The sequence below is a fragment of the Panulirus ornatus genome, chromosome 16 (genome assembly GCF_036320965.1).
Source record: "Panulirus ornatus isolate Po-2019 chromosome 16, ASM3632096v1, whole genome shotgun sequence".
Lineage (NCBI taxonomy): Eukaryota > Metazoa > Arthropoda > Malacostraca > Decapoda > Palinuridae > Panulirus > Panulirus ornatus.
In genome coordinates, this window is record NC_092239.1 from 5,649,825 (window position 1) to 5,663,357 (window position 13,533).

Below are 13,533 nucleotides of genomic sequence, written 5' to 3' on the forward strand. Positions count from 1 at the left end.
TTGGTACAAAAATGTCCTAAATTAATTTTCTATCTCATCGACCATAATGTGGTGTAGTCAAGCTCCTTCTGAGTTTTTCGAGTAAGACTGGTAGTGGTATTAGTTCTGTGGAGTTGTACATCTCCCGCTTATTGTAAGCATTAGCGAGCAAAGGTAATGGGAAATCAGCGGTGTATGGTATGAGGTGCACACGCAGCCTTTGAGATACAAGAGCACCAAGGGTAAAGTAATCTGAGTAGGTGTTTGGTTTATTTCGACATGACTCGTATGCTTATGAGACTGATGTAAGGTGGGGCGAAATGGGAGGTTGAAGCAACGAGAAGGTTCAGGCTCATCAGTGCTATTTCCAGCGGGAAGGCCCAACACGGGAGAAAATACAAAGATCCTCTTATTTAGATGATTATAACGATGACTTCCCAGTGGTGTTACGTCACGAGGAAGCCACGTCTTCCCATTCCTGCCATTCCATGCTCATTGTGTGAACTCTCCATATTCTGCAGCCTAAGCGCGTTACGTACTTATTAACTGGCAAAGGCTTCATCGCACACGAGTTCGATGATCCAAAAAGTTGTTCATATCTTTCTCAGAACTAGCTCGACTCTTCAGGGGATAATAGTAAAAAGATCTGCACAACTGGTTATGGACTACAAAAGAATATGACTCCCTAAAGAGAAATGGTTATTTCCCCCATTTCTCAAAGCCGTCCTAACAGTACCATGTCTTTGTCCGCAACCAAGTACTTTAGATATGCTCCAAGCGCAGCAATGCAGCTTAATCATGGTGGGTCAGAGGTCCCACATGAATTGCTCCATGACAAAATTATATCTGAATTTTGATCATTTCTCATAAATATGCAATTACGTGCGAATATTGCGCTTGCGTTAATCAATTAACAAAACAAATAACAGAAATATTCATTCTTTTGTTCAAATACAATTTTTATGAAGATAAAAACATTACAAAATTCAATCAAAAACGAGAAACCTGAAACTTCAGTAATCCGAATCAAGTCAAATGCATGCTAAAAGTTTTATCAAAGTTCACTAAGAACACACTGTAAAATTTTAATATTACTATCAATCATTAATCAATTATGACTACGAACACACTGTAGAATTTTAATATCATTATCAGACAATCATTAATCAATTATGACTAAGAACACACTGTAGAATTTTAATATCATTATCAGACAATCATTAATCAATTATGACTAAGACCACACTGTAGAATTTTAATATCATTATCAGACAATCATTAATCAATTATGACTAAGACCACACTGTAGAATTTTAATATCATTATCAGACAATCATTAATCAATTATGACTAACTCAATCATCATATGTAAAATTATTCGTTTCCTTCCGTGCAGCATATTCAAACTTCATGCATGGAGCAAATCGCTTGATTACCCACGAGACTGACTATTTCTCTAAAATAGTGTAACACATAATGAATAAACTATCGATCACAAATGCTTAATACTAACAGAAAGGGGTTGGATTATATTTCTTTTTTCTTCTAATAGGTTACTAAACTCCAACACCCGGAGAGAGAGAAAAAAAAAGATACCCTTTATCAGTACCATATGAGGAACGAGTACCGGGTAATCCCGCTATCAGCTCACATTTAGCTGACAGCTGTTCATATCGGTCATAGTCCAAGAGATAAGAACGAGCAAGCGTAGAAACATTTCTTGGGCTTTTAAACGTAGACATACAAATATTCTGCTGATGATATACCGACAGATGGCTATAAAGCTACACGTCCACAGACATTACTCGAAAATATCAACACCAACTCTGACTAAATCACTTCTCTGTCCTTATCTTTCCGTCATGAGGGTATACTTCCACATGATTACACTTACCTTCCATACTAGGCTACTTCCACGTACTTACTTTCCTTACTAGGCTACTTCCACGTACTTACTTTCCTTACTAGGCTACTTCCACGTACTTACTTTCCTTACTAGGCTACTTCCACGTACTTGCTTTCCAAACTAGGCTATTTCTACGCACTTCTAAATCTTCCAGCACAAACTTGATTCACGATGTGCATCACTTTTCCTGTAGGAAGAAATACTGCACACTCTTCTAATCAGCACTAATGTAGATAGTAACGAACAAAATCATATGCTACGACTACGTGTCAGGTCGACTGAAGAGGGAAAGAAGGGTTTCTGAAATACCGTGAAAGCATGCAGTCAAATTCGAATGTTTTTTGTGCATCACTTCAACATCCTTACACACCTAACATCACCAAACCAACCTTTTCTAAACAGACTCCTAACATAACAGCCACGGACGTAACCTTGATTACACTTAACGCACATCCTTATACATCTTAACCTCCTTTCACGAAAAGGAGAAACGCCATGGACGACTACGACGCATAGCTGACAGATCTCGGCGACCTTTGTTCCTTAGGGTAACCGGGTACATGCCGTAATTCTAAGTGTGTGGAGGTTAAAAATACTTTCTCGCGATCGCTCCAAACTTCAATCATATCGTGCTTTAATAACTGCAGTCATCCTACACCACATAACAATAATATCAATAAAAGACATATACTGTTGTATCCGAGCCCACCAACATTCGATCAAAAGTCAAGCCACAATTTTCCCATGGCATCCACACGAAAACGAGTTCGTATTATCACAAGTCAAGTTGTAACTGACAACACTAATCTATGATATGAACTTCCTATCTTTGAGCTTCAGCCTGAGTTTATCTACGAGCATGAACCGTACGAGAGTACAACTTGCGAAGCAAGTAGCCTACTAAACGGCAGATCAAAGTGGATGAAACATTCGATCTAGGATGAAACACTCGGAAGTGAATGTTGAGGTGAGACAACAGAGTCAAAGATAGATGTGACTATACAGAAGAATGGGAAATTGAGAGACAGTAAACTGTAAGAGAAGAAAGGTGCGAAGGTATAGAAACAAGCGTGAGAAGATAAAGTGACAAAAAAAAGTCCAGGTGAAAATACACATCGAAACGACAGTAATTCAGAACCAGACAAGAAGCGACAATATGGCATCACCTGCGACAGAGCGACAAGAGGATAAGGAATAGTCACTAGATACGAGACGGGAGAACCTGACACAGGGGCAATAATATAGCAGATCCAGACATTGTGGGCGACAGACTGTAAAATTAGACATAGGAGGCAAACAGACTGTAGAACCATAGCAGACGTTAACAAGGTAGAACCATAAGGGAATGCAACAGGCGAACCAGACATAAGGGAGAAAAACATTGTAGAACCATAGAGAGTAATTACACATGAAAAGAAATAGGAGTAAAAGCACAGCAAAACTAGACATATAGGGCAACAACAAAGTAGAACCAGATATAAGGGGTAGCATTAGGAGCATCTGGTACGTGTCTAACGGAAAACTTCAAGACATCTTGGGATGCTTATCTAACACTACTCTAGTCTAAGTCATACTGAGTATTGTTATCTAATTATACACACTGATCAGCGGTTCACTCCCGAAAACATGGTATGATCATAATCCTTCTTTCTTTTTTTTTAAAGCAGGCAACCTTCTACGTCCAAAAAAAATTCGAAGAACCTCCAAAACCTTTTTCTATAAGCAGACTAATCAGGGAAGCCTGTGTCTAGTTAACCTCTCCTCCTACGAGCATTTTCCAATTCCAATAAATAAAATAACTGAATAAATAAGATTTGTGTTCTTAGTTTCGATGTATGGTACGGATTTTCATTTCGTGAACTTTAGCAGCAGATAGCCATTAAATCCATTCATATACACATAGGAGGTACCATATATATATATATATATATATATATATATATATATATATATATATATATATATATACATATATATATATATATATATATATATATATATATATATATATATATATATATATACATATATATATATATATATATATATATATATATATATCTGCGTGTGTGTGTATGTGTAATTAATGTGTCACAAGATGGTTTTACACTCGTGTTGCCCAGTCTCTTCACACTATACTGATGTACCACGTCTTTACTTATATGCGTTCATACACAACACCCTGAAACGTACCCTCACTTATCGAATAACCCAGGGGGTAGGATGAATAGCGGGAATTTCCTACTGTCTACATTAACGAGTGGCACACATGTATAACAGCTGTCCAAACGCGTCGCACCTGTTCGTAATCACACTCTCACCTCAGGTTATACATACAGACATCCAATACCTAACCCATACCTAACCCAGCTATCCATATCAACCTGTTACCAAGGAGCCAACCACCACCTACAACCACACCAGACATGCCCTTCAAACCTAAATCTATGAACATGAAGATAATCCATTTGCACACACACACACTAATATATATATATATATATATATATATATATATATATATATATATATATATATATATATACATCGAAGTTGTGGAATTAATGTACGACCTAGGTCCTTGGTTATATGATACATAGCCAATGGACCGAATAAAGCACAACATTCAAGGACCTTCTCGCTTGAAAGTCCACCATACTCCTGCGTGATGTGCAGCCTCAAAGCTGTAAAAGGGTACTGATGTATGAAGTACTCATACGATCTCTCTCTCTCTCTCTCTCTCTCTCTCTCTCTCTCTCTCTCTCTCTCTCTCTCTCTCTCTCTCTCTCTCTCTCTCTCTCCAGATCAGGGATTCTAACCAGTGGCCCATGGCCCGTTTCCCTAACAGTTCACTGAATGAAAATGAATCCATCCTTTCATCAGCACTATCGTTAGTGAAGGTCTATGTGGAATAAATTGTTCTTGATTGTAATTTCAGACCCGATATATGATTGGATATATGCTGAGGGTGGTCTAGACACAGGTGTCTCTATGCAGTGTATACATAAGAGAGGTCAGAGAACGCTTGACCTATGCGGTACATGAGTACATTATCGCCACTTACGTAGTGATACCTATAGTAATCAGATCTTTACACCCGCTAGGACAGGTGCTCATGTAACTAGAATAACCTTACGTAAAACACACGCAAACACACACAACGATATTAACAGTTTTACAATCATCCCTGATGGTAGGTGAACCCAAAACAAGAGTACTGCTCCACGTTATGCAAACTTACGGAGGGACGTTTGGATTTCCTTAGCACACTTGAAGCCAGAGCCCAAAGAAAATCATATATCACGCGTCTCCCACAGGACTCACGCCTGCTGGGCTTTGGCAACAAAGACTTACTGTATTTCATCACCACGCCGTGCTGCCCCTCCTCCTGTTGAACCACTTCACACACAGTATGGATTTTACCGTCGAGGTTCGTCTCTTCATCCATCAGGCCGGTTTGGAAACCGCTGATCCGATGCCGCACTTTACCTAGGTCCTTCACGCGCTTTAGCTTCCAGCTCAGGAAGTCTCCAAGCAGCGGTATGTGCTCACCGTAATAGCACTGAATGGATAGGTTTCCCAGTGATGAAAGCGTCACAGCGTAGATCAAGTGATCCGAAAAGGCGTTTGATTAAGTCTCTAAGTGATCAAAATGGTCCTCAGGAACGCCAGTCCACGAAGGAAGGCTGTACGTACAAAATGCTTAAGGTTTTGTCTGGCCAGTAGCGTCCTCCTACACGCGTCAACAGTCGCACTCACTATTATATGAATAGGCTTTCGTGCTGAGGAAGTATATCTCGTCCGAGATAAAAGATAAAATCAAGTACCTCCTCATGCTCCTGAACTATATCAAGACGGCGTAACACCTAAATTTCTGGCGAACATAAAAAATTTTTTTCAAAAAAAAAAAAAATAAATAATATGATACGTCCAAGCTCAGAGATAATGTTTCTGTTATCATTTCAACATTCATTCCCTTGTCAGCTGCTATCTCGTCAGGATGATGCGAAAGATGGTAATAGGTTTTGTTGATCCAACTTAACCACCTTACCTCCGGAGACAAGGATGACCTGTTAAATTGGACGACAAACCTCATGGAATATGTGGGAAGTATTCTTCCTCCTCTATCCCGGGATAACATATATATATATATATATATATATATATATATATATATATATATATATATATATATATATATTCTTTCATACTATTCGTCATCTCCCGCATTAGCGAGGTTGCGCCAAGAACAGAGGACTGGACCTTTGAGGGAATATCCTCACCTGGCCCCCTTCTCTGTCCTTTCTTTTGGAAAATTAAAAAAAAAAAAAAAAACGAGAGGGGAGGATTTCCAGCCCCCCGCTCCCTTCCCTTTTAGTCGCCTTCTACGACACGCAGGGAATACGTGGGAAGTATTCTTTCTCCCCTATATATATATATATATATATATATATATATATATATATATATATATATATATATATATATATATATATGTATATATAATTGCCTCACCAGGTACCCAATCGACTAAGCCCTGGTGATAGATGACCAGCTTGGGTGATAGAGGATTCGTACCTGTGAGGGGCCATCACGGTGAGTGCACACTAATCTCGGGACATCACGGCTAACTCCAGGTAATGTTGACACAATACCAAACTTGACACCACCATAAGGCTCACAGCGTTAAGTGTCCCACCAATCCCTAAACCATGTGTACACATTCACTGCAGCAGAATGCAACGGAAGAAGAGTAAAAGTAAGTGTACACATTCACTACCGAACAATGCAACGGAAGAAAAGAGTAAAGTAAATAAGTATAACTACATTAAAAAGGGTGACGGTCAATCATCCTGAAAGCTATTCCCAACCATTTATTTTACCTTTACAACTAGACAGATAAATGTAAGATTAAATGGTTAGTATTCGTTTAAGTACATCACTTGACCAAAGTGTACTATAAATCATCCCACAGCTGTCATATGTGATTTCAAAGCGACGATTATATCATGCTGAATTGGTAGTTCGGTTAACAACTCGATCTTCACCATTTTTCAAATTCAGGGTGAATCAGATTACATCGTTATGTATCCGCCTTGTTTGGTAAAGTTAACAAACTGTATCTACGTCGTAATTCAATTCGTAAGAAATCACAGTGAATGTGAATCAATGGAACGCACACGTAAAATGCAGCCGAACTCTGACACTCTACAGTATAGACTTAACGATATTGATCATGATGACCACATAGTTATGCATCAGCAGATGGTACGTTATCGTCTGTAATCTGATATTATCTGATTCAGCCAATTTTGTCCCTTTTTTTTTTTAATTTCAGGTACATTACAACCACCACTTCCTACGCAATGAGTGCTGTCGAACGCTTCGTTTTGTCGTCTGCAGTCGCATTACACGCTTTCGCTGATTTCTTGATTGTCTATATTGACCCTAGAAAAGCAGCCCTATCTTGTTACTTAACGTCAAAAATGACGTGTGTCTGACGCCACTTTTTTTTCATCAGAATACTGCTATGTTGCTTTCCACCCTCAAAAATTCGTAAATACTTTCGTGTCTCTTTCCTTTTCACTGACTTCGTTTGTCCAAGGCCCGGCCTTGATGTGGACTTTTGTTTGTGACAGAAACATCCTACGTAAATGAAAAAATAAATACATTAAAGCTTTCTGTGATGGAATTATGTCAAATGTTGCAATTTTTCAACATAATCTCGTACTAATTTCAATAACTTAATGCTTTCTAAAATGGAATTCTCATGTAAACGATGTAATATTTCTCAGTAAACTTGTACTAACGCTACTAGAAAATACACCTGTGAAAGACCATTCTACTGGAAATCAGCAGGTCTTTGGAGAGGCACCAGGACCCAAAAAGATCAGCAATTCTTGCACCGGTTCTAGACGCTAAGTGGGTGAGCAGTTCTGCGATATATTATAACAAGAAGATAATCTTTATCAAGGAGATAAATGGGAAGTATGTGATTTTTGCTTGTGTTTAGCCTTCGTAAATGATAATCATAAGCTCGTAATTGTGTTAGCAGGAAGGTCCAATACTAATACGGGACTGGACAACCATACTGGAATACGGAAAATGACTACGTGACAGGAAAAATGGCAACAAATGATAATCACCATAAAACCTATATTTGCTACTAATACAATCTGTTACTTTATAAGTTACTTTATAAATGTTTTTAAGTTTTGCCTCTCCTCTTCCAGACTCCCTAAAGGCCCGGAATCCTGGACTTTAGCCCAAATCCCCCCTCTCGGTGGGCCAGACAAGGAATCACCCTCTACCCTCTCCCCCAGAGTTGTGCGACTTGCTGTTAACATAATTCATGTACCAATGATTTGGAGCCACCAAAGAAATGATACTCCAATATATATATATATATATATATATATATATATATATATATATATATATATATATTATTTTATTTATTTTGCTTTGTCGCTGTCTCCCGCGTTTGCGAGGTAGCGCAAGGAAACAGACGAAAGAAATGGCCCAACCCACCCCCATACACATGTATATAATACACGTCCGTACACGCAAATATACATACCTATACATCTCAATGTACATATATATATACACACACAGACACACACACACATACAGTACATAATTCACACTGTCTGCCCCTACTCATTCCCATCGCCACCCCGCCACACACGGAATAACATCCCCCTCCCCCCTCATGTGTGCGAGGTAGCGCTAGGAAAAGACAACAAAGGCCCCCTTCTCTGTTTCTTCTTTTGGAATTAAAAAAAAAAAAAAAAGAGAGGGGAGGATTTCCTGCCCCACGCTCCCTCCCCTTTTAGTCGCCTTCTACGACACGCAGGGAATACGTGGGAAGTATTCCTTCTCCCCTATCCCCAGGGATAATATATATATATATATATATATATATATATATATATATATATATATATATATGGGGATAGGGGATTAAGAATACTTCCCACGTATTCCCTGCGTGTCGTAGAAGGCAACTAAAAGGGGAGGGAGCGGGGGGCTGGAAATTCTTCCCTCTCTTTTTTTTTTTTTTTGATTTTCCAAAAGAAGGAACAGAGGGGGCCAGGTGAGGATATTCCAAAAAAGGCCCAGTCCTCTGTTCTTAACGCTACCTCGCTATCGCGGGAAATGGCGAATAGTATGAAAAAAAAAATAAAAAAAATATATATATATTAGTAATTCATTGTTCAGCACCAGAAAATAGTTACAACCCTCTTTTATCACCCTGAGTAGTCTCTGTCATACAATCATCAAATAAAGTTATACCCAAGTGAATCAAAATCCATGTGGAATTGAAAACACCCTCGTGATTTCAACATCAATGTTCTATCAATGTTCTTGATGTCACAAGAGATAGGGTGAAGCTTGTGTGTGATGTTTGTTAAAAGTGGCGTCACAGTCACATCACTCAACCTGATGCCAGATAATTCTTCACCACAGAAATGCACTGTGTGCAAAGAATATGCACCGACACTCCCTTACCTAACTTTGGTAAGATATCTTCTTTCTGCACAAAACAAAGTGCAATATTTCCTCCTCTTACCAATATCACTCAGACTTTTTGGTGCCATAATAATGGCAGTATTTAAAAAAGTCACAATCAATGTAAAAATCAAATAGCTTTACCACTTGTTCATACAGCAGAAACAATGGTGTATGCTTTGGTAACATGGTAAATAGAGCTGCCAATCCACAAACTCATGCTTCAAGTTGGAGGTACAGTATTCTCTGGATATGGTGGAGGGTCAGCTATTGGTTGTGAAACACCTATAAGCCATGCAACAACATGCTTGTTTCTGGGTCCTTCATATAACTACAATATCAGTTTATTAGGGCAAAGGGATCTAAAATGTAATGGAAGTACCACCAAGACGTGGCCCTAATCTTAGACTAAATTATGTTTCCTCCATTCATTCTTCCAGGAGGGGCTTGAGAGCTTAACATGATACACCATTCCACATATTTTTCCATCATTTCTCACCCCCATATACTTTTCCTCTCTATTTCCCCATGTCACAGGTGGTCTTCCTTTCACACAAACCCCGTTAATTGTACTATCATACACTCCTTGTAAACTTCCCATCTTGCACTCTTTCCACATGCCTAAGATTTTTACCAGTAATGTGAAAATGTACCCCTGGAGTACACTCGAACCACTCATTATTGAATTTTGGACTTAAGTGTCCTCACTAAAAGTATATTCTAACAGTTTATCTTTATCAACCTACATACATAGCTGTAATATGTTATGAAATAATGGTTTACACTTGTGGAATATCTTGATGTATTTCCACTGTACTTTGAATTGTTTGTCTTTTCTTGTGATAAAATGTAACTCAAAGATGCAGGGCTTTGAAGATGAAAGGAAAATGCAGGATTAATATGAAATACTGACTCATAAATGGGTTACTCCTAACCAAACATACCATTCCAGGATGATTTACCTTACCATATAAGTTTTTAAGATCAACATGGAGTTAAACTGATGGAAAATAAGTTAAAAACATTTATTACGTTTATTAAATCCTCTGTGAAACTCACCAAACTTCCCTAATAGCCCAAAGATTTACCCTGAATTTCGTTGTTAAGGTCAACACACATATGCCAACATAATTATCATGAGTTACATGATGCTACATTTCTAACTATGGTAACGAATTCATGTGATGGTATTTGTGTGCAAATAATGTGCACAACTGCTTGTAAGGAAAATGAAAGGTTGATATATATATGAAATTTATGAAGAACTGGATGACTGTGTGGTTCAAAATGATATACAGAGAGTGACTGATAACAAAATGACCTCTGAACACCTAACTGAAAAAATTCACAAGATTATTGGCATCATCAAAAGGAAATTCGTGTGTTTTGGCTTGGAAATATCTTAAGTGTGAGAAATCAACAGAACCTAAGGAAATCCAACCCAATTTCCAACAGTGAAGATTTTCCTTAAATATCAATATCATAAATAACGAATACTGGTTTTAATAAAGATGTCAAATGATGAATTAGTTATAAGACTGAAAAATACAGACCACTTCACATATTTCTCAAATAATCAACAATAAGATAAACAGCAGCTGCTATTGGGAGCAAGGTGAGGTTTTTATGGGTCATTATACACTACCAATGTCTGATCTAGATTTATAATATTCAAGCAACATTTTTCTTGAATTTCATAACCCTCTTAAGTATTTAATTATTATCACAAGAAATATTAGAATAAACCAAGTAATGCCATCTTTAATTTTTTTCTGCATATAAATAATTACCATTCATAAAAAATGAAGTTACAATACATACAATACATACATGGCTTCCCTAAAGAAAACATAGTAATCACCTCTTTAACTGTGCCACCTTCAATTTATCCTTTAGAAAAAAATGGTTATTAAAATCATCTGAAAATATATATCATAGTTTGCTGGAAAATAAAATGATGAATATTTTCATTAAAAGCATTTCATCCAGCTGGAGTGTCAGGGGAGACTGGCCACATTTCTAATGGTACATAATTTTGTTGATATACTGCCATATGTTGGTGTTTGTCACACCCATATTAGAGAATGGCTGTGCAGCCTCCACACTTCTCACTCAGTGTTTTCAGATTATAATTCAACTCTAAGTTAGGTTGATATAAGCTAGGGTTAGGAGGCTAGAAGGTGAGCACCCCAGTTAGGGAGGTTAATTAAAATTAATTTGTTTATCTGTCTTAACTCAATTCTTTCTCTAAAGTACAAGTGAGCAATCTCCTTCAACAACTTTAGGATTTAGTCAAATTTTTTCACTGAGAAGACAGTATCACTAATTCCTGTCACTCCATTTAAATTCTTTTTCTCCACATCTTTTCAACTGTAGGATGTCAAAAATAATTTTAGTGAGTACACATAAATCATGGTTATTAAGGTGGCAGCACTTCAGTCAACAGTTACCTACAATATTTTCAGTTAAGAATTTGGTAACTAACACAAAACTTAAAATTTCTAATGTAAAACAAAATTTTGATTTGATATGGATACACTGCTTGCAGTTATTTAAGTCCCTCAAATTATACCTTGAAAGTTTAGTCACAAACCTCAAAGCATTAACAACGATCGTTTTAAGCCTTAGTGACAATTACTTTTAAGTACAGAATAATTCAGTCGAAAGTTAGTCCTTACATAAATCCGTGATACTTACCAATCTCTCCTTCTTCTGGATTCTCCAAGAGCCCTCTTCTCTCCATTTTGCTAGATTTATACAACGAGACGCCCAATTACCCTTGATACTTCATAACTTTCCTATTCAAGCCAGAACATTGCAAGGTATATGTTTGCTACATCTCGCAAAATTCCTTAAAGTTCACACAAAAAAAATAAAATCTCAACAGCGCACTTCGATCTACAACCAAAATTCAGATGTACTTATTATCCCTGAGTACTCCATGTATTATGCCATTCAAAATTATATATTTCTATCCTTAAGTGATCTCTTCTTCATTATCTGATTCCGTGATTTCGATTTTAGGATATTACTGAAGCAAACATTATTTTTTATTACACATAAATACTTTAATTATAAATTTGGATCGTCGACTGAGGTACAACCAAAAAACGATCAAAACAAAGATAATAATCTGAGATAAACAAGTCAAATCAGCAATTCATACATTCTGCAATAACATTAATTATTATCATAATGATAAACGGTTCTGATGATAGTTATGTTCTTGAAAAAAATAATTCCAGGCACGCGTACTCTTAATAGAATTAATATGCGATAAAGAAATGTTGGATCCCAGCAAAGTTAGAAGAATCCCATCAAACCTCAAACACTTGAAGTTATTGTGGACACTTTCTGGGTTTCTGAAGTATAGTTACGTAATCTGTTTAAGAACAGTAACATAAAAGAAAATCAAGATGATACATTCAACATTCAAAAATCTCTTTCTTTATTCTCTTTGAGTTCATTATTCCTCTAACCCTCATAAAATCAAGTCCGCAAACTGCTGAAATCCATATATTCCACAACAAAACACACATACGTTATAATACCACAAGGAAAAGCACTATACACTTTCAGTGGGCACTCATGTTGAAATTTCTCCACGGCATTAATGACCTAGATAGACCTCGAGCCGAGGTAACCAAGTGAATAAATAATCTAGAGGCTGCAATGACTAAACATACAGCGTTTTGAATAAAAATTACTCTTTGCCACGTATCTTCAGACATGAAGTTAATCTTGGGTTAGTTTTTTTCTGCTAAACATATCAAAATATAAAGAAAATACTGTTGGTAATTTTCAAGAGAACCAATTTCATATTTTAGAAATGCAGAACAGCTTCAGGTAATATAGGAAAATGAACAACTATTACTGATATGTCACAATCTAAAAAGAAAACACCAATATCGCAGTTAATTAACTTTAAAGCCATATAAAACCTTATCCTCCTCCATCGTACTCTTTATCGCTCCCACCAATATCTGCACGAGAGATACACTCTTGGTAGACAAGGGTCCTAAGCAGTGCAAAATGATATATGAAAATGAAACTCTTCTTCAATCATTCAAGGATAAATAAACATCAAATAGAGATTAACAAATATTTGGTTAGGTGCTTCACACGAGTCAGGT

General features: G+C 37.1%; 1 protein-coding gene across 5 annotated transcripts in view; it reads right to left on the bottom strand.

The window, feature by feature from the left end:
* The window catches only part of LOC139754084 (synaptic vesicle glycoprotein 2B-like), a 41,663-nt gene extending 29,375 nt beyond the window's left edge, over nucleotides 1-12,288 (bottom strand). For 2 of the 5 annotated variants that reach the window (XR_011713833.1, XM_071671135.1), the window contains exon 1: nucleotides 12,098-12,273. Coding sequence is in view for 2 of the 5 variants with exons in the window: in XM_071671135.1 (XP_071527236.1) it covers nucleotides 12,098-12,143 (46 nt within the window). In the remaining 3 variants the exon portion in view is untranslated. Of the gene's footprint in view, nucleotides 1-5,239; nucleotides 5,512-12,097 lie in introns of those variants that run through there. The other 3 variants (XR_011713829.1, XR_011713834.1, XM_071671134.1) reach the window with 3 other exon arrangements.
* Between the last annotated feature and the right edge of the window lie 1,245 nt (nucleotides 12,289-13,533).